We start from the raw sequence: 22,245 nt of genomic DNA on the forward strand, positions 1-22,245 counted from the left end.
TGTAACGTTATTTCGTTCATCATCGACCTACTTAACGTCACAGTACGTCGAAAGAGATCCTGAAGCGTAGTTAAGGGTGCATTTGCAAATGCGAAGACGAGGGAAGTCAGAAATGGCGGATGACAAGTTTATTTGTCAGCGGGAGATGATGGCGGGATTTAGTCGATGATATATGGTCGTTTTCGGACTAGCTCTCCTGTCCCTCCTTCGGGAATATACTATAACCAAAAAGGAATTGATAGTATTCCTAAGAGTTGAGATTTGGTTTTGGTAAGGCTACTCGGAATTAAAGCTGTTCATTCGATTATTTAACCTTTATAATATAAACGTAGAAAAGATACGATTCTTGTTCGAAATGCCGACAAGAGGAAAAATTTCATTAAATAAACATTGGATGAAAATCATCTATTCGAAATAATATAGCGCAAGTAAGAAATTATTTTATCTAGAATTGTCACAAAAAAAGTTTTATTCTTTGGAACTGAAACTACAAAAGCAGGCACGAGCCCATCAAGCTACTTAGCGTTAATGGGATTAAATAATTAATATTGCTAAAGCTAAAATGCTAGACATTCGCGAATATACAATAACCGCAAAAATGACAGGTAAAACTTTCAATACTAACAGCAATCAAACATATAAAACATTTTATTTCGTAGACAAGTAAAAATACAATTAAATAATTAATGGAGCTATATTTCCATCATAGACAACGAGGATTTTTTTAGGACACTGTCTCGACTTAAATGTCAAGTTGAAACGGTAAATCTCACAAATGTTTTGTGGTAAGTCAGAATAATTCAACAAGTATCCTCATTTTCTAAAAAAATTAAATAACGCTTCACTGAACGCTTTGCAAATAACGTTACAAACACAAAAGTGCGATAAAATATAGTTTATTATTCAGCTAATCACTTCTCTTTTTAACATCGGTATTTATAAGATATCGATGAATGAAGAATTTCCCGAAAATGTATGTGAAATACGATGCCAGAATGGAAGAAATTATCCCGTTTCGAATGGAAGTGGTGCAAGTATCTGTCCCGGTCACATTGGCGTAGATTGAATACAAACTAGCGATTGCTATTAAAAGAAATTGCAGTAATTGCAAGCAAGTTACGCAAAACCCAACGCGGTTTGGCAATCTCAGATTGGTTGCTTTTAATGCGAAATAAGCGTACATGAAGGAATGAACGGTGAAGTTGAGGGAGGTAGCCCATCTGGCGAGACCGGGTCTGTCTTGGCATAAGAACCAAGAAAAAACCAACGTGCAGACGTGGTGAATCAGGTGTAAATTAGTTAACCTCTTTCTGAAAATCAAGAACGTCGTCTCGAACAGTTCGATTGCTTTGGAATAAGCGAAACCAGCCGCCCAAAACGCGCTGACGGGGTTTAATCTGGAATCGCAAACCGAGAATCGCAGCCCATAGACTCTTAGCACATGCACCAATTCCGGTAATGATCTGCACATTCCGCAAATGCTGAACATGGAAAGCGCGATATTCCAACACATGAACACGCGGCGAACGTTGAAGGGTGCTCGATGCAACATGAAGCGTTGTAAACAAACAACGATTAGAAGATAAATCGCTGAAAAAATTATCGACAAATGCCAATTTTCTTTTAACCAAACAAATCCTTGTTCGGAGTCGTATTTTTGTTCGAGGTCCCAGACGTAAAAATGAAACGGATATCCCTTGTACATTGGTTCGTTTAGTTTCCACTCTTTGCTGGTTTCAGAAAGCATCGTTAACTTTCAATTACGTTCAATATTAAAACAATCAAATGTTACCAATTTCAAATTTAATGAAGTTATAACGCATCTAGCTATGGTACGTCCGACGCGATTTGAATGTTCAACAGAACTTTTCGCTAGCACTATCCTTATATAAACTTATGCAAATAAAGAGAGAAACACTAATTTATGAGCCATCGCCACTATTGCAGGCTGCAGATATTTGGAACTTTTAACACTTTAAGGAAGTAATAATTTTCGGGAAAATGGAAAAAGAACCATTGACTGTCAGCCAATAACGTTTTCAAATGATTTCCAATGAGCTACGAAGATACTTCTGTAATTCAACGTTTACTCGGAAACAATAGGTGAGACCAATTATACAATAAATATTTAGAAAACTTTAACAACAAACTAAGAAAAAGTAGATTTATATATTATTCATTTTAGAAACTTCGTTAAATACCAATGAGTTAAAATATATTTATTGTTCTTGACTTGTTTTCAATTTATTCTCCGCGAGTGATGGCAATATATGCTAATAATTATTACTCTCTCAAACTAAACGAAATACTAGGCGCTAATAAAGAATAAATAAAATAAGCATATTACCATCAATCGCGATCATAGACAATTACAATAAAGCAAACTTTGGGGAAGTCTCTACCTGGTTCTTCCGCCTACGTTAAAAACGTTTAACATACTTTTTAAGGAAATCACTACGTAAGAACGGCCTGATTGAACAATACTAGCCTAATAATCTTTATTGGCCTTGAAAAGTTTATCCCCTCTGTCTTGGCTACTCTGTAGTATTATCTGTAAATGGGTTATTGCAATTATTCTATAGAAATTGTTTATCAAGAAACCAGCGAAACAACGTTGCTTGTTTTTCGTCTGCTAAGCAGACTATTTACCGTTTTAGAACGAAAATCCTGATTCTATGTTATCTGAAAAATTAATTTAAAATTTTAACAGAAACAAATGCAAACTACTCCAAAACCTCTCACTCAAATCCAAGAAATCTTTGAAAACGTTGGTCAATCATTTTTACGACGTTGTCGTTTGTGTATCAGAGCCGAAGATGGGCATTTTGAACAGCTTTTGTAAATAATTTGTTTTATTTATTAAAAAAATAACAATTTCATGATGTGTCCTTGGTTTTTGCGTATCACTCACTACAAGGATTTAGCTGATGTTTTCATTAAATTGAAAGATTTAATTTATCATTAAAATAAAAGATGTCATTGTCTCTATCAATTTTTTTTCATTAAATCGTAGGAAGTATATACTTGTAAGTATATGATACGTGAACTAGAAATAAAACAGCCCTTTGTTGAAAATTCACTGTTCTGTTTCATTTGTTATTCGTGAATTATATTATCAGTCAGTTTTGAGTAGGAAATACGCAAATTTATTTGTAGTCGGTATAGAGTAACGTTTTGAAATTGGGCCGACTGTGGCCCAACGACGTTTCAGAGTAGGAAACAGGAACATTTTTTGTCGTTCGAGAGTCGACCTTTGAAGGTTGGCTGACCCTAACTCCGCTAGGACATTCCTACTGTAAAACCGAAGGTTGGCCGGCCGGCTTTAATGTGCTACAGGGGATAATTAAAAATAGTGTTACTTATTTATTATCTGAATTTCGTTACTCTTCTAAATTAATACTAAACAGTGTAAGGTCTTTTTTGAGTCGGCAAGTGGTCCAAAATGTAAGGTCGCCATACCGACTTTAAAAGTCATCAAAGTCGTACTTACGCGGAATTATCTCAAAAAATTTTAAGACTTTAAAGCCAGATTCCGCGCCAGGTTCACACTTACCTAATACCAGCACGATAATAATATTTAATAATAGTCAGCTAAGCTAATACCCAAGGCACCACCATACGCCTATTTTGAGGGCAGCTAATTTGACTTCGAAATACAATGTCATCTTCAACAATGGGTTATATGTAACACCATGAAAATAATATAATACAGTATCTTTGGTTCGGGTTCGATTTCTGCCCGAGGTTATCTGATGGTTCTCAGTCACTCTACTATGGAAAAGTGCAATCGAACCACGGAAAGCCACCAACAGTCAAAATATTACAAGTAATCTGTACCGAACTACCGCGTTATTTCGAAATAAAAACGGACTTCCTTTACCCTTGTCCGTTTACTTGTAGTTAAGTTTTTTATGGAAAGGGGAAACCGAAGATCTGGGGAGAAAACCCCATTAACCAGTTGGGAGAGAGCTTGCAAACTCAACGCAGAAGGAGTTGTGCCAAGTTTTCATCAACAAAGTGGGATCGATTGTTAAATATAAATAGTTCCAAAACCAAAATATTTAGTAAATCATGAATTTACAATTTTACTCGTAACATTCACTGAAATGGAACGATTTAGATTATTAAAAGTGCATAATAACAAAACTATTATAATATTTAATTCACCTTACCCACTAAGAAATTACCCTAACTGAACGCGTGCAGGGCTCTCTAAAATACATAAAGGTTCGTTCCCTACTCTTAAAATGCATTTTGAACCAGACTAAAAGTTTCTAAATCGAGCTTGAACAGCGCTGCAACTCTAACATTGTAGTCTGGCAAAACAGCCTGATAAATATTTCCATTTCCCATTTCCGAAACTAAGCCTATTTGCACCACAGAAATAGAAATGAGACTAGAACCACTGCGCCGGTAATCTCAAGGAAAACGGGCAAGTTAGAAGGCGGCCATGAGAGTGGAAACGCTACTAATCCACGCAGGAGTGTGCCATCTATTAAAAAAAATTTAAACTTTAATTTTTTTTAAATAGATGGCGTGCTCCCACTAAGTATACTGGCGATTCCACTCTCATGGCAGCCTTCTAACTCGTATGGCTCACCACAATCTAATCGTGCTTCTAGTCTCATTTCTATTTCTATGATTTGCTCACCACGTTCAGTAACTTCAGTTCCATGCCACGTTCGGTGTAGTGTTTATATATATATTCTATGTAAAAGTATTTAAATACACCGCGTTCTAAATAGTACTCCTGTTGCGCCATCTAGGGACAGAGAGGGAGGATCGCGAGTGTTTAAGGTAATCACGCCATGTCTTTTGTACTCCCCAAGTAATATTAAAGTTTGTTACTAATTACTTACACCGAGTAGTTATTTAACCCATTAACCAACTCAACATTCGGGAATTGGAGTAATTTACTGTGAAGTATTCGCAGTGTGGATATTGAAAATTTAGGTAACTATTGTAATTGTTATTTTAAAATACATTTTTCATACTAATTTAACTTTAATTTCGGACGGCTATAGTTCTAAACAATGTGAACTCTTGAACAGGAGTGGAAGAAAAGTGCTGGTTAGTAATTTAAATTTAAGCCTATTATTGGAAAGGCGGGATGTTCATTTTGGAGTCTAAATTAGACAATCCGTTTTCACAATTTCCAAGCACCATCCGAATAATTTATGTTCTTATAATTGACGTTTTGATATCTTGACCCGTAATGCCAGTGGCTATTTTTTAGTAACCGGGACAACAGAAAATAAAGTAACGTAGAGCTGATGATGCACTTTATTTACTGGGCAAATGTAATAATAGCTACCGGTAGTATATTGGTTCAATATTATACATTGTACTATAATATATATGAAAAATAATTGAAGTGGAATAACACGGTGGAAATGAAAAGTAATATTATTAAAATAAAAGAAATTTCAGAAAGGCTTACGGGTAGCGTTGAATATCTGCTGTAGGCGGGATGATCACGTGGTTAATAGGTACTATTTCACTTGAAACGATTTTAGATGGCTCAAGGATGTATTATAATAATGGGGCTGGGATGGCCATTTTGTAGTACCAAGCCCTAATTAGTTTTTAATTTTTGTAAATTGAATATACATTTCCGCCAAACTAAATTGCATCACGTTCAACAGTCTATTTTACATCATTTGGATTCCGTTGTCCCGTTTACTAAAGAATTCCACCCCCCCCCCGGAGGGGGTTAGATTTATCTATAATTTTTTTAAAGTTTCTATAACCGACCACGGCCAACTTTGATCTCTCGCGCGTGATCAAAGTTGGCCGTGAACCGACCAAGTCTGACCCCAGATGCGGCACAAAAGCGCATATAGAAAATGTTACGATGCAGCCGGACACGCGACTAAAACAAAACCGTTATCTTTCCATTAAAAACTGGCTTCACAGATAAAATATAGAAATGCACTAAAGTACCTATATAATTGGAGTCCCCCGACCCCATTCTCTACATTTGTCACTCTTTATTATCTCTCCTGTAGTTGACTAAAATCGTCTAATTTCCTCACTTATTTATTAGTATATTTAAAGTCTGTCCTTTTTAATTTATTTTCTAATTTGATTTTTTGAGATACTAGAAACTAAGTTAGATATTTTTTAAATAAGAAGTTAATCTATTAAATGAAAGATTGGAGATTAAAAGGTCAGATTGTTAAAACTAGATATCTGGTAATTATTACAAATATTATTTCACTTTCAGACTAAACTTCTTCCGCAATTGTGGCTATTTGCTTCTGCCAACAGTCTTGTCTCCCATTTTTTTTAAATTATAATATTAATTCACTAAATGATTTTATAGTTGACATGCTGGTTTTATTTGTTAATACTAAGCAATTTAGAGAATAAGGTTAATGTTTTAAATATATAACAGAGAAGTATTATTACAGGTGTTTAAATAATGAAAAGCAATTGAAACGACAGTAAATCCCACTTTCTATAAAAGAGAGTTTAAAATCAACTTTATCGTAAATACTTAATTAACGGTTCAATCAGTGAAGGATTTACCAAGAGGCTTAGCAGGGGTCGAGATCTTGTCCAGAGCTAGACTGACTCGAGACGACGACATATTAAGGTAAGGAAGGTAATTATCCCAAACTTATGGACCAAGCAGTAGTAGTGATAGGGGCCTCCAAAAGTCGTCTTAAGGGGCCTCCAAAATTTAATATACGGGCCTCCAAATTATTTAATATCAGAACATTTTGTAATCTGCTTGCGAAATAATTTATTTATTTATTAATTTTTCAATATTCAACGCGAGTGATATGCTTAACGACACTGCTGTTTTTATTCCTTTCAAAGGAACAAGTAACTTATCTTTGCAGTAGTGTATTTTTTAGTTTTAAATTTTGGCGAGCGCTACTAGGTCAAATTGTATCTTTAATTTTATCTTTACAAATAAATGGTTCTTAAACTTACTTTACTTACAAGGAGACTACCCGAGGTGTAACTGATCGATTTCGTTTAAATTCAGGGATCAAGTAGACCTTCATGTAACTTAAAAAACCCTAAAGGGAAAAATGCGATGGGCTTTTTTTACCACGGCAACCGAAAACGTTTTTGACAACTAAAATATTATATTTCTCGATGTAAATTAACACGGCAAAATCGAAATTATTAAAAAAAATTAAACAAAGGTGGTTAAATTTGAGTAAATATCTAATTTTGGGTAAATATTTAATTTTGGGTAAATATTTAATTTTGGGTAAATATATAATTTTGGGTAAATATTTAATTTTGGGTAAATATTTGATTTTAGGTAAATATTTAATTTTGGGTAAATATTTAATTTTGGGTAAATATCTAATTTTGGGCAAATATCTTATTTTTGGTAAATATATAATTTTGGGTATATATCTAATTTTGGGTAAATATCTGATTTTGGGTAAATATCTAATTTTGGGTGACTATTTAATTTTGGGTAAATTTGGTAAATTCGTATCTAATATCTTAATTGGTTTAGATTTATCAGGTATTGTTAATTGGATGTAATTTTATCAGGTTTTTAAATTGAATAAAATTTGAGCAGGTTATGTAATTCGAAAAGCTTTATTAAGTACGTGTAAAATTTATTTATTTACACAATTTAGATATTTACCCGAATTCAGATATTTACACAATTTAGATATTTACCCGAATTCAGATATTTACCCGAATTCAGATATTTACCCGAATTCAAATATTTACCCGAATTCAGATATTTACCCGAATTCAGATATTTACCCGAATTCAGATATTTACCCGAATTCAGATATTTACCCGAATTCAGATATTTACCCGAATTCAGATATTTACTCGAATTCAGAGATTTACCCGAATTCAAATATTTTCCCGAATTCAAATATTTTCCCGAATTCAGATATTTACCCAAATTAAAATATTTACCCAAATTAAAATATTTACCCAAATTAAAATATTTACCCAAATTAAAATATTTACCCAAATTAAAATATTTACCCAAATTAAAATATTTACCCAAATTAAAATATTTATACAAATTTAAAAACTCAATTTTTAAATACTTACTGAAATTTAATACTTACCCAAATTTAAATACTTACCTAAATTTAATATAAATATTCAAATTTAAATACTTACCTAAATTTAATATAAATATTCAAATTTAAATACTTACCTAAATTTAATATAAATATTCAAATTTAAATACTTACCTAAATTTAATATAAATATTCAAATTTAAATATTTACAAAAATTTAAATATTTACCAAATTTACCTGAATTAAGATATTTTCACAAATTTAAGTACTTACCCAAATTATAACTCAAATTTAAATACTTATCCAAATTTAAATACCTTATTTTAAATACTTATCCAAATTTAAATACCCAATTTTAAATACTTATCCAAATTTTGAATACCCAATTTTAAATAACCAAATTTAGAAATTTATCCAAATTTAAATACCCAATTTTAAATAACCAAATTTATAAATTTATCCAAATTTAAATACCCAATTTTAAATAACCAAATTTATAAATTTATCCAAATTAAGATAGTTACCAAAAATTTGATATTTCCCCAAAATCAGATATTACCTAAATTAGATATTTACCCAAAATTAGAAATTTCCCCAAAATTAAATACTTACCCAAAATTAGATATTTACCCAAAATTAGATATTTACCCAAATTTAACCACCTTTATATTGAACCAAAATTAGATATTTACCCAAATTAAACCACCTTTATATTTACCCAAAATTAGATATTTACCCAAATTTAACCACCTTTATATTTACCCAAAATTAGATATTTACCCAAATGTAACCACCTTTATATTTACCCAAAAATAGATATTTACCCAAAATTAGATATTTACCCAAAATTTAGACCACCTCCAAATGGTTGGCCTACCTCCCCAAAAATCCTGGCGCCGCTACTGGGACCAAGGGGGAAACTATTCCGCGACTGCTGTTTGATTGAAAATTGTTTCGTAAAAACCATATTCACGGATTCATAGTTTTTACTAAGCGGTTTGATTGGAAATTGAATGCATTATTAATGTGAAATCTTCGGTTTGTTTGTAAATTGAATGCATTATAAATGTTAAATCTACGGTTAGATGGGAAATGTTGCGCTATACAAATAAAAAATTAAATGTGTCTATACATTTCATTTTACAGGTTGATTGCATAATGTTGGTTTCAGAAATTTAAAATTTTCGGTTAGACTACATTACACTTTAACGGTGAATGTAAATTTGGGTATACCACAAATGTAATATTAAACATATCTTAACCGTTATTTTTACTGCAAATTCCATGTTAAATGATCTGTAATGTCAGCGTTAAATGAACATTTAAACTTCTATTAGTTTCACACTCTTTACCCAGTAATATAAATCTCATTGTTACCGTATTATTTAATATAATATAGCGTTGAATTTTAATGATCAATTTGACCGTGAAATTTACGGTAATTTCTGAAGAGTGTAATTTGTTAGAGATTACGGTTGACGTCAATCTATAATTTACGTACTTTCCTGGTAGTTAATCCCTTTTGGCGAAAATGTTAAATTTCGATCAAGGCGGTCTTTAAAACATTATAGCAATTTTTTCCTATAATTATGAACTATCTCTGACATCGGACAAAGAGGAAAAATGTCTTAGTGCATTCTCCGGTTCCGTTAAGAGACAAATTAAATCGCGATTTTTACTGAGAGATGTTATATTCAAGATAAACTTTGCAACCATATAAGTCTAATGTCACCGCAACCATTTAACCTTGAAAGTACAGCGCGGGGGGGGGGGGGAATTAAATAGCCGTTTGCGTGGAAAATAATACGCCAAACGAAACATTTATTTTAGAGCCTGGAGAAAAGCGGTCGATTACCCCACTGGCTTCGAAACGTGGTGAACAAGCATACCTTTGCTCGTAAATGAAAGTTTTGCGTAGTCGACATTGATTTTAGGTTTACCACGTTATAAAGAGGTCAAGACAATGGATAACAAAGAAGAGATGGCAATACGGTTAAGAAATGTGAATTTGTCTTACGGTAAAGGAAAATCCGCCACCAAAGTGTTGGATAATGCCAGCATTTCAGTACCCTACGGTGAAATGTAAGTGCATTCTGCGATTACTGCTTTGATATCAGTTGCTCATGCTTTTTAGTTTAACTGGATACTTTGAAATATCTGAATAAAATTTAAAAAACCTTTAATTTTTATGACTAATTGCAAAAGTAAATATTTACTTTTGCTAATTGGGATAAATTAATTAGGGAATGCGTTACTTTTGTTCCGGGGTTTTCATGTTTCTATCTATAGCTTATATTGACGTCATTTTACTCCAATTTCTTTACGATTGGTTAGTGTAACACATTCATATATAGTAAATACATGTCTAGCCTGTTTTGAGGCTAGAATAGTACACTTTTCACTATATATTTGATTTATTCGCCTGCCACACCAATAGAACAGCTTCGAATTTTTAAAGAGATGACTACGACCTCACGGTTGGCCAAATTTGATTACTCCTTTTAGCTCTGGCTGTTGCTGAGGAGAAGAAATTGTAAACCATAACCCCGTTGCTCTTTACCAATAATTTCGGGTGTATAGTAATTCTCACCACCGGGACAGGCGAATAGAATTGAAAACGCCTCCCATCATTCTTTTTAAGTTTAATTTCCCGTCTTTCCTGAATTTTTATGTGGTATTCTATCCAACCCGTTCGTTTTCATTTTTGAAGCTCCTGCTGCAGGAGCCCGTGACAGATTCGTCTAAAATTCGGAACGAATTTTCAAACGATTCCTAAGATCAAATCGATCCGTTAATGGGGAAAACATTTAAAAAAATTAAATCTGCAAAGGAACCTTACTGACCAGTAATGTTCCTTTGCAGATTTAATTATGTGAAAAATAATTTTGAACCTATGATATAACGTTTCCTATGTTATAAGGATATACCAAGAAAACATTTTGCCACTAGCGGCGTCACTAACTTGTAAGATAGAGGTCCACTAACCAGACGACGCGTATTTTTTTAAACTAGGGATGACCAAGTTCCCGATTCTAGGTCAAGGTCGAAATCATAATTTAAAGGTTTAGATCGCCGTTTACTAAACATCGTCTATTTAGGCATCAATGTTTTAAAAACACGCGTTGTCAAGACTACCAATGAAATAAAAACTAGTTGCCTAGACTAACAATGGAATAAAAACTAGTTGCCTAGACTACGAATGGAATAAAAACTAGTTGCCTAGACTACGAATGGAATAAAAACTAGTTGCCTAGACTACGAATGGAATAAAAACTAGTTGCCTAGACTACGAATGGAATAAAAACTAGTTGCCTAGACTTCGAATGGAATGAAAACGTGTTGCCTACATGTAGACTACCACTGGAATAAAAACGTGTTGCCTACATGTAGACTACCACTGGAATAAAAACGTGTTGCCTAGACTACCAATGGAATAAAAACGTGTTGCCTAGACTACCATTGGAATAAAAACGTGTTGCCTAGACTACCATTGGAATAAAAACGTGTTGCCTAGACTACCAATGGAATAAAAACGTGTTGCCTAGACTACCAATGGAATAAAAACGTGTTGCCTATGCTACTAATGGAATAAAAACGTGTTGCCTATGCTACTAATGGAATAAAAAGGTGTTGCCTATGCTACCAATGGAATAAAAACGTGTTGCCTAGACTACCAATGGAATAAAAAAAGTGTTGCCTAGACTACCAATGGAATAAAAACGTGTTGTCTAGACAACCAATGGAATTAAAACGTGTTGTCTAGACTACCAATGGAATAAAAACGTGTTGCCTAGGTTACCAATGTAATAAAAAGGCATCGTCTGCTTAGAGTAGGGCTTCCAACCGATTCTCAATTAAGTTTCGTTATCTGACACGCGCAAATAATGACGATTTATGAGGTATCAGACTACCGGGATTTATCTTCAGATATTATCAGATCAGTTGATACGAGTCAAAATGCAAACCAAAGAATTTAAACCCGACACTAACCTAAATTCATTGTAAACCGACAGACAGATAGTAACCAGATTTCCGTCCGTTTAAATTCTTTCGAAATTTTAGTTTCTTTTATATTGATTTGCTTTTTTGCAAGGTTATATTTATACTAAACCTAGAATTCAGATAACTGTTCAGCTAACTGAATCGGCCGATCAGTTACTTTGGAGAATGAACCAGATAAAATTTTAGATCAGATTGCTAGGTTTATAAAATATTGACTTGATCTGACTGAGTATTTTTAGATATCTGAGAATTGTGACCTCAATAACCTGAACAGTTGACCTTTGTAAGCACTAGCTTATAAGACCTGTTGATCGTTCAAGCGGCTAGTGGCAGAAAGTTTATTCTTAGAGTCCCATTTGGTGAGCTTCATCATTAACCTTTTCCGCGTGACTTGTCAGATACGCCTTGCTCGGTCCGAGTGGATGCGGAAAGACAACCCTCTTGAAAGTAGCGATGGGCAAAATCCGGTCCGAAGTGCGAGGAGACGTACGAGTATTCGGACAAAGGCCGAATTCAAGTCACTCGCTCATTCCCGGACCAGGCGTCGGATACATGCCGCAGGTAACTTAAAGTATTCCACCAGTCACGCCAAGGGAGACGAGAATCTACACAGTTAAAAAAAGTGTTTCCATGGGTTTTATTAGGGTTTGCTTTTGGTTTAAAAAAGGTTTAGTAAAAAATTATAAACCCCTAAGGTTTGTTTTGGCAACTTGCATGGTTTGAAAAGGGTTTAAATGTTTAAAGGAAACCCCTATAGGTCAATGGAAAACCCTTAGGATTCCAATTTAGGAACATATAGACAAAAAAATAATAATTTATCACTTTTTAAAACCCTTTTCAAACCATGCACGTTTTAAACTATCTCACGCCATCTACGCCTAAATTTGATATCAAGCCGTATAATTATTTCATAAAACGTAAAGGAAGACGGACTTTCCCCAAAATGGTTACAATCGTACATCTTTCGGTGGTTCTGTGGTAAAACGCCCGCCTGTCGTGCTAGAGGGCTTGGGTTCGAAACGCACCCGTTGCAATCGCCCAAATTTGTTTTACAGTCGTAAATTAAATTAATTAATTTTAATTTAATCTATAAATACAAACCCTAGGAAGTGTTTAAAGGGTTTGAAAAGAGTTTAAATATAGACCGTGTTGTGTCAATTGTCTGTATTTACGGGGTTTTGTTGCAAACCCTAGGAAGTTTTTAAAGGGTTTCTAATGGTTCAATTTAGAATCATAAAAGTGCTCATTTTTAAGCCTTGTGGGTTTGAAAATTTCCGTTAAAGGGCTTAGGAGGGTTTGAATTTGTGGAATTTTTTTTACGAACCTTGGGGGTTTATAATCAAACTCTTTTTTCTAGCTGTGTATAAGCACAAAAATAAAAAATACTCAGTAGGATCACTAGGGCAGCGGTTCCCAAAAGGTGTTCCGCGGAAGGGTCACAGGGGTTCCGAGAATTAACAGCGTGGCCATCTTTGTTTGTGTCAAGAAACTTAAAAGATAAGTAAAAAATGAGATGGGGTTCCGCCAGAATTAGGTGGATAATTTATAGTTCCATAGCAAAATAAAATTGGGAACGGTTTTAGTGTGACACTAGGGGGTGGTACCTTCATAGGGGATAATACTGACATTCCTTTTTCTAAATACTTAAGTGTCTTCTCCATGTTATCTCCATTCGTTAGTATTTATTAAGTTTCACAGAATTTTGTTATATTTTATTTCTGATCAAACTAGTACAATTGCCTTAAATTAATACTAAACCGGTCTAATATTATAGCTTTAGAACTATATTACTTATCGGTATATCTTCTATAGTCGGAATAAATGTTTCTATAAAATAAAATGTATAAAAAGTAAAAAAATAATAAGTTGCTCTTACGTCACAAGACAGCTTTATTAGTATATTTTTCACACGCGCGATTTGCACTCGGGTTAGAAAAACCTTTATTCCCCACGTTTGTAGCTCGTAGCAAGAGGGCCACACGGCTTCTGGGGGCACCTAAATTCGTATCAAATAATATGCTAGATTAGCCGAGAAGCCCGCCTTAAAGGCGGGCCCTCAGCTAGTTGTGTGTTTCGAGGCGCTCCACTCCAGTACGCCTACAACCCCTTTTTCCCATGGGATAATTTCCGTGGCACCCTTTTCCTCATAGTCGATCCACTGCAGTAAGGCACCCTCCCCCTTTTACCCATGCGATAATTTCCGTGGCACCCTTTTACCCATGCGAGAATTTCCGTGGCACCCTTTACCCCATAGTCGAACCACCGCAGTAAGGCCCTTCCTCCCCATTTTTCCCAAATGATAATTACCGTTCCTCCCCTTTTTCCCCATGTGATAATTATCGGGGTACCCCTCCCCCTTTTCCCCATGTAATAATTACCGTGGTACCCCCTCTCCGCTTTTCCCATGTGATAATTACCGTGGTACCCTCTCCCCCTTTTCTCCATGTGAGAATTTCCGAAGTACTCCCCTCCCCCTTTCCGACGCGAGAATTTCCGTGGCACCCTTTACCCCATATTCGAACCACCGCAGTAAGGCCCTTCCTCCCCTTTTTACCCATGTGATAATTACCGTTCCTCCCCTTTTTTCCCATGTGATAATTATCGGGGTACCCCTCCCCCTTTTCCCCATGTAATAATTACCGTGGTACCCCCTCTCCGCTTTTCCCATGTGATAATTACCGTGGTACCCTCTCCCCCTTTTCTCCATGTGAGAATTTCCGAAGTACTCCCCTCCCCCTTTCCGACGCGAGAATTTCCGTGGCACCCTTTACCCCATATTCGAACCACCGCAGTAAGGCCCTTCCTCCCCTTTTTACCCATGTGATAATTACCGTTCCTCCCCTTTTTTCCCATGTGATAATTATCGGGGTACCCCTCCCCCTTTTCCCCATGTAATAATTACCGTGGTACCCCCTCTCCGCTTTTCCCATGTGATAATTACCGTGGTACCCTCTCCCCCTTTTCTCCATGTGAGAATTTCCGAAGTACTCCCCTCCCCCTTTCCGACGCGAGAATTTCCGTGGCACCCTTTACCCCATATTCGAACCACCGCAGTAAGGCCCTTCCTCCCCTTTTTACCCATGTGATAATTACCGTTCCTCCCCTTTTTTCCCATGTGATAATTACCGTGGTACCCCCTCTCCGCTTTTCCCCGTGTGATAATTATCGTGGTACCCCCTCTCCGCTTTTCCCCGTGTGATAATTATCGTGGTACCCCCTCTCCGCTTTTCCCATGTGCTAATTACCGTGGTACCCCCCTCTCCGCTTTTCCCCGTGTGATAATTATCGTGGTACCCCCTCTCCGCTTTTCCCCGTGTGATAATTACCGTGGTACCCCCTCTCCGCTTTTCCCCGTGTGATAATTATCGTGGTACCCCCTCTCCGCTTTTCCCCGTGTGATAATTATCGTGGTACCCCCTCTCCGCTTTTCCCATGTGCTAATTACCGTGGTACCCCCCTCTCCGCTTTTCCCCGTGTGATAATTACCGTTCCTCCCCTTTTTCCCCATGTGATAATTACCGTGGTACCCCCTCTCCGCTTTTCCCCGTGTGATAATTATCGTGGTACCCCCTCTCCGCTTTTCCCATGTGCTAATTACCGTGGTACCCCCCTCTCCGCTTTTCCCCATGTGATAATTACCGTGGCAACCCCTCTCTGCTTTTCCCATGTGATAATTATCGTGGTACCCCCTCTCCGCTTTTCCCATGTGATAATTACCGTGGTACCCCCTCTCCGCTTTTCCCCATGTGATAATTACCGTTCCTCCCCTTTTTCCCCATGTGATAATTACCGTGGTACCCCCTCTCCGCTTTTCCCCATGTGATAATTACCGTGGTACCCCTCTCCGCTTTTCCCATGTGATAATTTCCGTAGTACTCCCCTCCCCCTTTCCAACGCAATATTTCCGTGGTACCCTTTTCCCCGCAAAAATAACTCAAACTCGCAGTCGTTCCAAACATCCCTGTTCCCCTTTAAACCCCCTGTATCCAATGGATGATGCATAAAGGCCACGGGACTAACGTGCGCCGAGAGAGCCTCGGGGTGGCGGAGTGGTTAGCACTTTCGCCTCCCAGCAAGAGGAGCCGGGTTCGATCCCAGCTTGTGGCACTGGGTGAAAACTCGGAACAACTCCTTCTGCATTGAGTTTGCAAGTTCTCTCCCCACTGGTTTAAGGGGTTTTCCCCCGAGCTCTTCGGTTTCCCCTTCCATAAAAACTTGTTGAGGTTAACGGTAATAGTTAGTGTAGGGAGCTGTTGGCTCGATCACGTGGCATGCAGGGCTTGCCACCACCCTCCTACGCAGTGTAACCCGGCCACCTGAATTAAAAGGCTTCAAAAGTCGCTTGATGACTTAGGCCTAGGGTGGTGCCTTGGGTATTAGCCTAGCTGATTATTATTTATTATTATAACGAACCCGGAACCCCCACCCCCCTCCCCTCACCGTTTCCGAAACGCCCAGGCCTTGTGAAATTCCCCAATACGATCCCCCCCCCCCCTCCGAAAGAGAGAAAATTTCGGGTGTATTACGTGTTGGGATAAACACGGCCCAACTCACAGGGGCGACAGATTTCGAGCATTTTTAGAAACTGATATTTGCGTCACTTTAAAAAATTTCTATTAAAGAATTTAAGAACCAAATCGGAAATCAAAGCCGACTCGATGCGAAAACGGGAATCGCAGCGTACGTAAAAAAATGCCACGCGACCCTCGCGCCCGGAACGCGCGCGCGAAAAGAGTCAGAAAATCGAGAACTAAATCGCCAAAATCAGTTGACGAACCTACCTACAAACCTACCTACCTAGGCTACCTACCTACCTACCTACCACCCAACAGTGTTGGGCATTAATCAATTAAATTTTCAATCTATTAATTATTTGACTAAAACATTATTGCAACTAAATTAATTGTAACTAAGCGATTATTTGCACACTACAATTAATTTAATTGCAATTAAAATATTTACAAATAAACCATTAATTGCACGTTGCAATTAATATAATCGAAATTTAACCATTAATTGCCCAATGCAATTAATTTAATTAAAATTAAACCATTGATCGTCCATGGAAATTAAATTAATTGTAATTAAATTTAATTGTAATTTAATCATTAATTCCACATATGCAATTAAATTAATAGCAATTAAAATTAGTTGCAATTAAACCATTAATTCCACATTGCAATTAGTTTATTTGGATTAATACCTGTTAATTAACGTTTTGATTGTTTAAAGTATCAAATAAAACTAACATTTAAGTACCCTATTTAACTTTACGGATATCAGATGAACACGATTTATATATATTTATGCATATGAAATTTCTCTTAGATATATTGCTTCATTAATAAAATTTAGCACAACACCATGGTAGGAAACATTACTTTCATAATATCAAAAGTGACATAATAAAGACTTGGAACTCCGTAGCTTTGGCCATGGCCACCATTGTGGTCATATTTTTCTCCCCACGATAAAAACTATTGAAAAAAACTGTGACGTAGCACTGCCAAGTCCCTATTACGAAAAGTGGGACAATACCTGTATTTTAATATGCTAAAGTTTTAATGAATGCTCGACTCGAGATCGACCACATAAAAGACTATATATTGTCGCCTTTCTGGATCTTTTTTTAGTCCATGGTAGTATATCGTAGGTAGATGGCGAAAGCATCTCCCCAGAACGACGAAAAATACAAAAATACCCTAGGTTTGACAAGTGCTACTTAGTTCCTCCGTCCCTCACTACGAGGCGTTATTTGTTGGTTTTAACTTCCTTCCCTCCTCAAGGCATACATTCCCATCTCCCCTCCCAACTTGTATTTCGCTCGTAACATTCATTAAGAAATAGGTCCGATTGACACACTTTTGGTAATTATGTCAATTTAGATAATATTAATTTTTTTATTATTTTCTTTGTGTGTCGTTCATATTTCTTTAGTTTGTCGAATGTAACTATAAACTAGCAAAAGTTACAAGTCGCGACGTGTTTGTTTTGTAGGCGGTTGGCACGGCACGCAGTGCATAGGGCCAGATTAATTTTAAGGATACCGCACACTCCAATTGGACAACTAGAGCAAAATGGCGCTCAATGAAGCATCATTCTCTCCTCAATACAGTCCAAAAAGATCGCGCCTAGCGGCCCTCTTAAAAAAACTATTAAGTGTTGGTGATTCATCGCAAGGGCTTACAAGTCAATAATGACTTAGCACTACAACACATGTAAACTGGAAAGATATATTAAATAAAATAATTGAATTGATTATTGAACGCTAATTGGGCAAAAATAAAGAGAGCAGTAAAATACTTCTTCATAAAGCATATTTTACATAATTATGATAGAAGCAAACATTAAAAGCCTAGATTGACAGCACTGCTCTACTGCGTAGCTTTTTTTGGTTCAGTTAAATCATTCTGCGTCATTTTGTCTTTAAATATCATTATAAAATCACCCTAAAAACTGAACCTGGTTTAACACTAATGGGGGCCCTGTGCCAAGTATAATTTGGGCCCTTATTTTTCGACTTTTATAATGTCTAAACGCAAAACACCAAAAGAATAGGTACATTAGCTCTGAAAACGTTGTAGCATGGAGGAAGCACGTGACTGATACTGCGTTCAGTCAATAGGAGCGGACATCTCCATAGAAGAGGAGGGGTTCAAAAATCAAGTGGCTCTGCCGAACGGCGGAGACACGAACTGAGTCTAAGCGGACGAATTTTCGTGAAAATTGTTTTTTCTCCCTAATGCTTTTCCTACGGGAATTTGTTTTCTTACTGTGTTGCAATTCGGAGACTTTTTAATAATTTTAGTGTTTGTACTCAACTTCGAATTTTTCATATGATTTTTAGTAAGTTTCCAGGTTTTATTTAAGACTACTTTCATAATTTTCCCTTAATTATTTCGCTCGTAATCTACTTTTAAAATCGACGAAAATTTTAAGGCGAGGAAATGAATTCCCCGCCTTTGGGACCTGTATTTGTCCTAGGCCTCGGTTTTTATGTTTGGAATTTAAAAAACATTGCGCAACACCGAGGCCTAGCACAAATACAGGTCCCAATTCCCAAAGGCAGGGAATCATTTCCTCGCCCTAAATTTTTCGTCGATTTTAAAAGTAGATTACGAGCGAAATAATTAAGGGAAAATTATGAAAGTAGTCTTAAATAAAACCTGGAAACTTACTATAAATCATATGAAAAATTCAAAGTTGAGTACAAACACTAAAATTATTAAAAAGTCTCCGAATTGCAACACAGTTAGGAAAACAAATTCCCGTAGGAAAAGCATTAGCGAGAAAAAACCATTTTCACGAAAATTCGTCCGCTGAGACTCAGTTCGTGTCTCCGCCGTTCGGCAGAGCCACTTGATTTTTAAACCCCTCCTCTTCTATGGAGATGTCCGCTCCTATTGACTGAACGCTGTATCAGTCACGTGCTTCCTCCATGGTTGTAGGGTCACGTCACTTGGTTACTTAGTGCCTGCACGATTTACGAACCTTGCTTTCCATCGATCTTACAAAGTCCGTAGCGCGCGCATTTTTTTATTAACGTGGCTCGCGCAAAACCGCAAGAGTTTATTTCGTCTAAGAAATTAGGAATTAGTCCACGCAACACCTCCGAGGCTCTGAATAAGCCCCAACCTCAGAGGCCACTAAGTTAGCCCCAACCTCGGAGATCTCCTTACATAGCCCAAACTTCGGGGGCCCTGTACCATAGCAACCTTGACACATACCTTAATACGGCCCTGCCTCCACCCAATTTTTTTTCCGCAACAAAGTACCTAAAGTAACCCAATTTGGCGGGAAATCGCCCATCTGGCAACTCTGTTTCGCTCCTACTACGCTACGCATTTTCCATCGCACTACACATTGGTTCGGACGCCACTCTCCAGTCCGCGCCCTTTACAATAATCGGTTTTAATTGTTAGTGTTTCATCAAATGTATTAATAGATTGAAAATTGATTAGTTGTTACTTGTGAAAAGTCACGATTAATAATTGGTTGGCTTTTAATTGTGACTACAGTATATAACAAATAATCAATTGTTAGTCGTGAGTTTTCACAATCACAATTAATTAATTGTTAATTTTTATAGCCGTGATTAACAATTAATTAATTGTTAAGTTTTAGTTGCCCCGGCAATTAAAATTTGCCCAACACTGCCACCCAACCAACAGCTTTTTATTATATAGATACCTACCAACCTACCTACCTACCACCCAACCAACAGCTTTTTATTATATAGATACCTACCAACCTACCTACCTACCACCCAACCAACAGCTTTTTATTATATAGATACCTACCAACCTACCTACCTACCTACCTACCTACCACCCAACCAACAGCTTTTTATTATATAGATACCTACCAACCTACCTACCACCTAACCAACCGCTTTTTACACACAATCCTAAGGATTTGTGTGTATTAGTCTCACGTACAGTGTAGCCGTTGCCGATGCCGCCGATGGCGCCATGTCACGCCTACCTATTCAACGGTTAGGGCTAGAAGAGTCAATGATATCTCGTTCGAATGTACAGACATCGCCATTGATAGCTTTTCATAAAGTTTTCAAATCGGAGCCCAAGAAGTTGGGCATTTGCCCAATTTACTATTTTCGGTGATTTCCTTTAAAATTAAGTCCGATAACGTTAAAAAAATATTATTGGATAGGTTAGGATTCAGTTGAACTACAACTTCGGTTATATCAGTAAATATTAAATTTAAGTAAAGTTTTCGGGGTTATTTACCGGACCCCAATGTTCGTGGTTTTTTATTTCCGCCTGAAAGTCGACATAACGTTCCTTAATTTAAGTCCGATTTTCATGAAAGTTATATTTTTGAATAGCTGTGGTTTACATTTAACCTAGAATTGCAAATACGTTCCTTAAATTTAATTCTAAGTAAGGTTTTTTGGGCAGCGTATACGGACCCCCGCAATTTCCAACATTATAAATCCGCGGGTTTATAGAGGTCTACGCGCCCGTTTCCCTCTGGCATTTTTCAAGGCCGTTCAGAGTGGGCCGCGCTTTCAACGTATGAGCAGAAGTAACAATTAAGTATGACACTGATCGGCCTAGTCTTCGGCGTATGACCAGATGTAACCAATAAGTGTGATCAGATGTAACCAATAAGTGTGATCAGAAGTAACTAATAAGTGTGATCAGAAGTAACTAATAAGTGTGATCAGAAGTAACTAATAAGTGTGATCAGAAGTAATTAATAAGTGTGAACAGAAGTAACTAATAAGTGTGAACAGAAGTAACTAATAAGTGTGATCAGAAGTAACTAATAAGTGTGATCAGAAGTAACTAATAAGTGTGATCAGAAGTAACTAATAAGTTACTAGAAGAAATAAGTGTGACACTCAACGGCTGACTAGTAGTAACAAATAAGTGTGATCAGAAGTAAAAAATAAAAGTGACACTGATCGAAGGAATCTTCGATGCTTTCAAAGTATGACTAGAAGTAACAAATAAGTGTAAATATGTATATATGTGTGACCGTGGATATATTTTGGTTGCGATACCGGCGTTGCAGGTTGTTGTGTTTAGCTCAAACAAACTTAACACATTAGAAGGATTGTGTGTATTCTGACCGTCGTACGTCTTGTTATTATATAGATACCGACTAAAACTCAGAAAAGAGTTTCGCGGGGGGGGGGGCTAGTAAAAGTAAGAGTCTGTGACGTAATTAAGAGCCACGTTACTTTATAAAAATAACTATTAGAGAACTGCATGTAAATATTTTGAAGCATTTACCATGGTAACCCTACATTTACCATGGTAACACTGCAATCACCATGGTAACCCTGAATTTACCACGAGAATGGGCTGCGATTGGATTGAAACCTTATTTTCATTTAGGGAATGTATAAAAAAGGTAATTTTGAGTTCTAAAATGGTCGGGAATGAGAAAATTGTGTCAAATTGAAATTCAATTAAACAAATTAAAACAAATGGATATTGTATCGAAGGGAATAATAACGTTTCTGCTTCACATAGGAATAGTCCGAGACTTATTCTGTACAAAGTACAAGTAAATGGTAACGATTAATGTAAATATGGTCCAAGGTGTGACACTATGAGCTACCCGATTGGGAAATAACTCGCTGAAAATGTGTACACCAGATTACATATTTCAAGAGAATACTTACAAAATTACAGATTATCAAAACTTACGCGGGATTACTTATTTCGAGTAATCCAAATAATATTATTAGAG

General features: G+C 36.5%; 2 protein-coding genes across 2 annotated transcripts in view; one reads left to right on the top strand and one right to left on the bottom strand.

Moving 5' to 3' along the window:
• Positions 1-907: 907 nt before the first annotated feature.
• On the bottom strand, positions 908-1,747 carry LOC149955999 (very long chain fatty acid elongase 6-like). The gene has a single exon (XM_090166732.1). It carries the CDS (start codon positions 1,745-1,747, stop codon positions 908-910), a length of 840 nt encoding a protein of 279 aa, XP_090022858.1.
• An 8,238-nt stretch (positions 1,748-9,985) lies between these two features.
• Positions 9,986-22,245, top strand: part of LOC149956000 (ABC transporter G family member 23-like) — a 53,429-nt gene continuing 41,169 nt past the window's right edge. The window contains exons 1-2 of the mRNA XM_090166733.1: positions 9,986-10,104; positions 12,423-12,585. Coding sequence (XP_090022859.1) covers positions 9,986-10,104; positions 12,423-12,585 — 282 coding nt within the window. The remainder of the gene's footprint in view (positions 10,105-12,422; positions 12,586-22,245) is intronic.

Source organism: Leiobunum rupestre, chromosome 2 (genome assembly GCF_980474605.1).
Source record: "Leiobunum rupestre chromosome 2, qqLeiRupe1.1.hap1, whole genome shotgun sequence".
NCBI lineage: Eukaryota > Metazoa > Arthropoda > Arachnida > Opiliones > Sclerosomatidae > Leiobunum > Leiobunum rupestre.

Coding starts and splice junctions, on each gene's coding strand:
- LOC149955999 (XM_090166732.1), bottom strand. CDS start 1,747: ATGCTTTCTGAAACCAGCAAAGAGTGGAAACTAAACGAACCAATGTAC.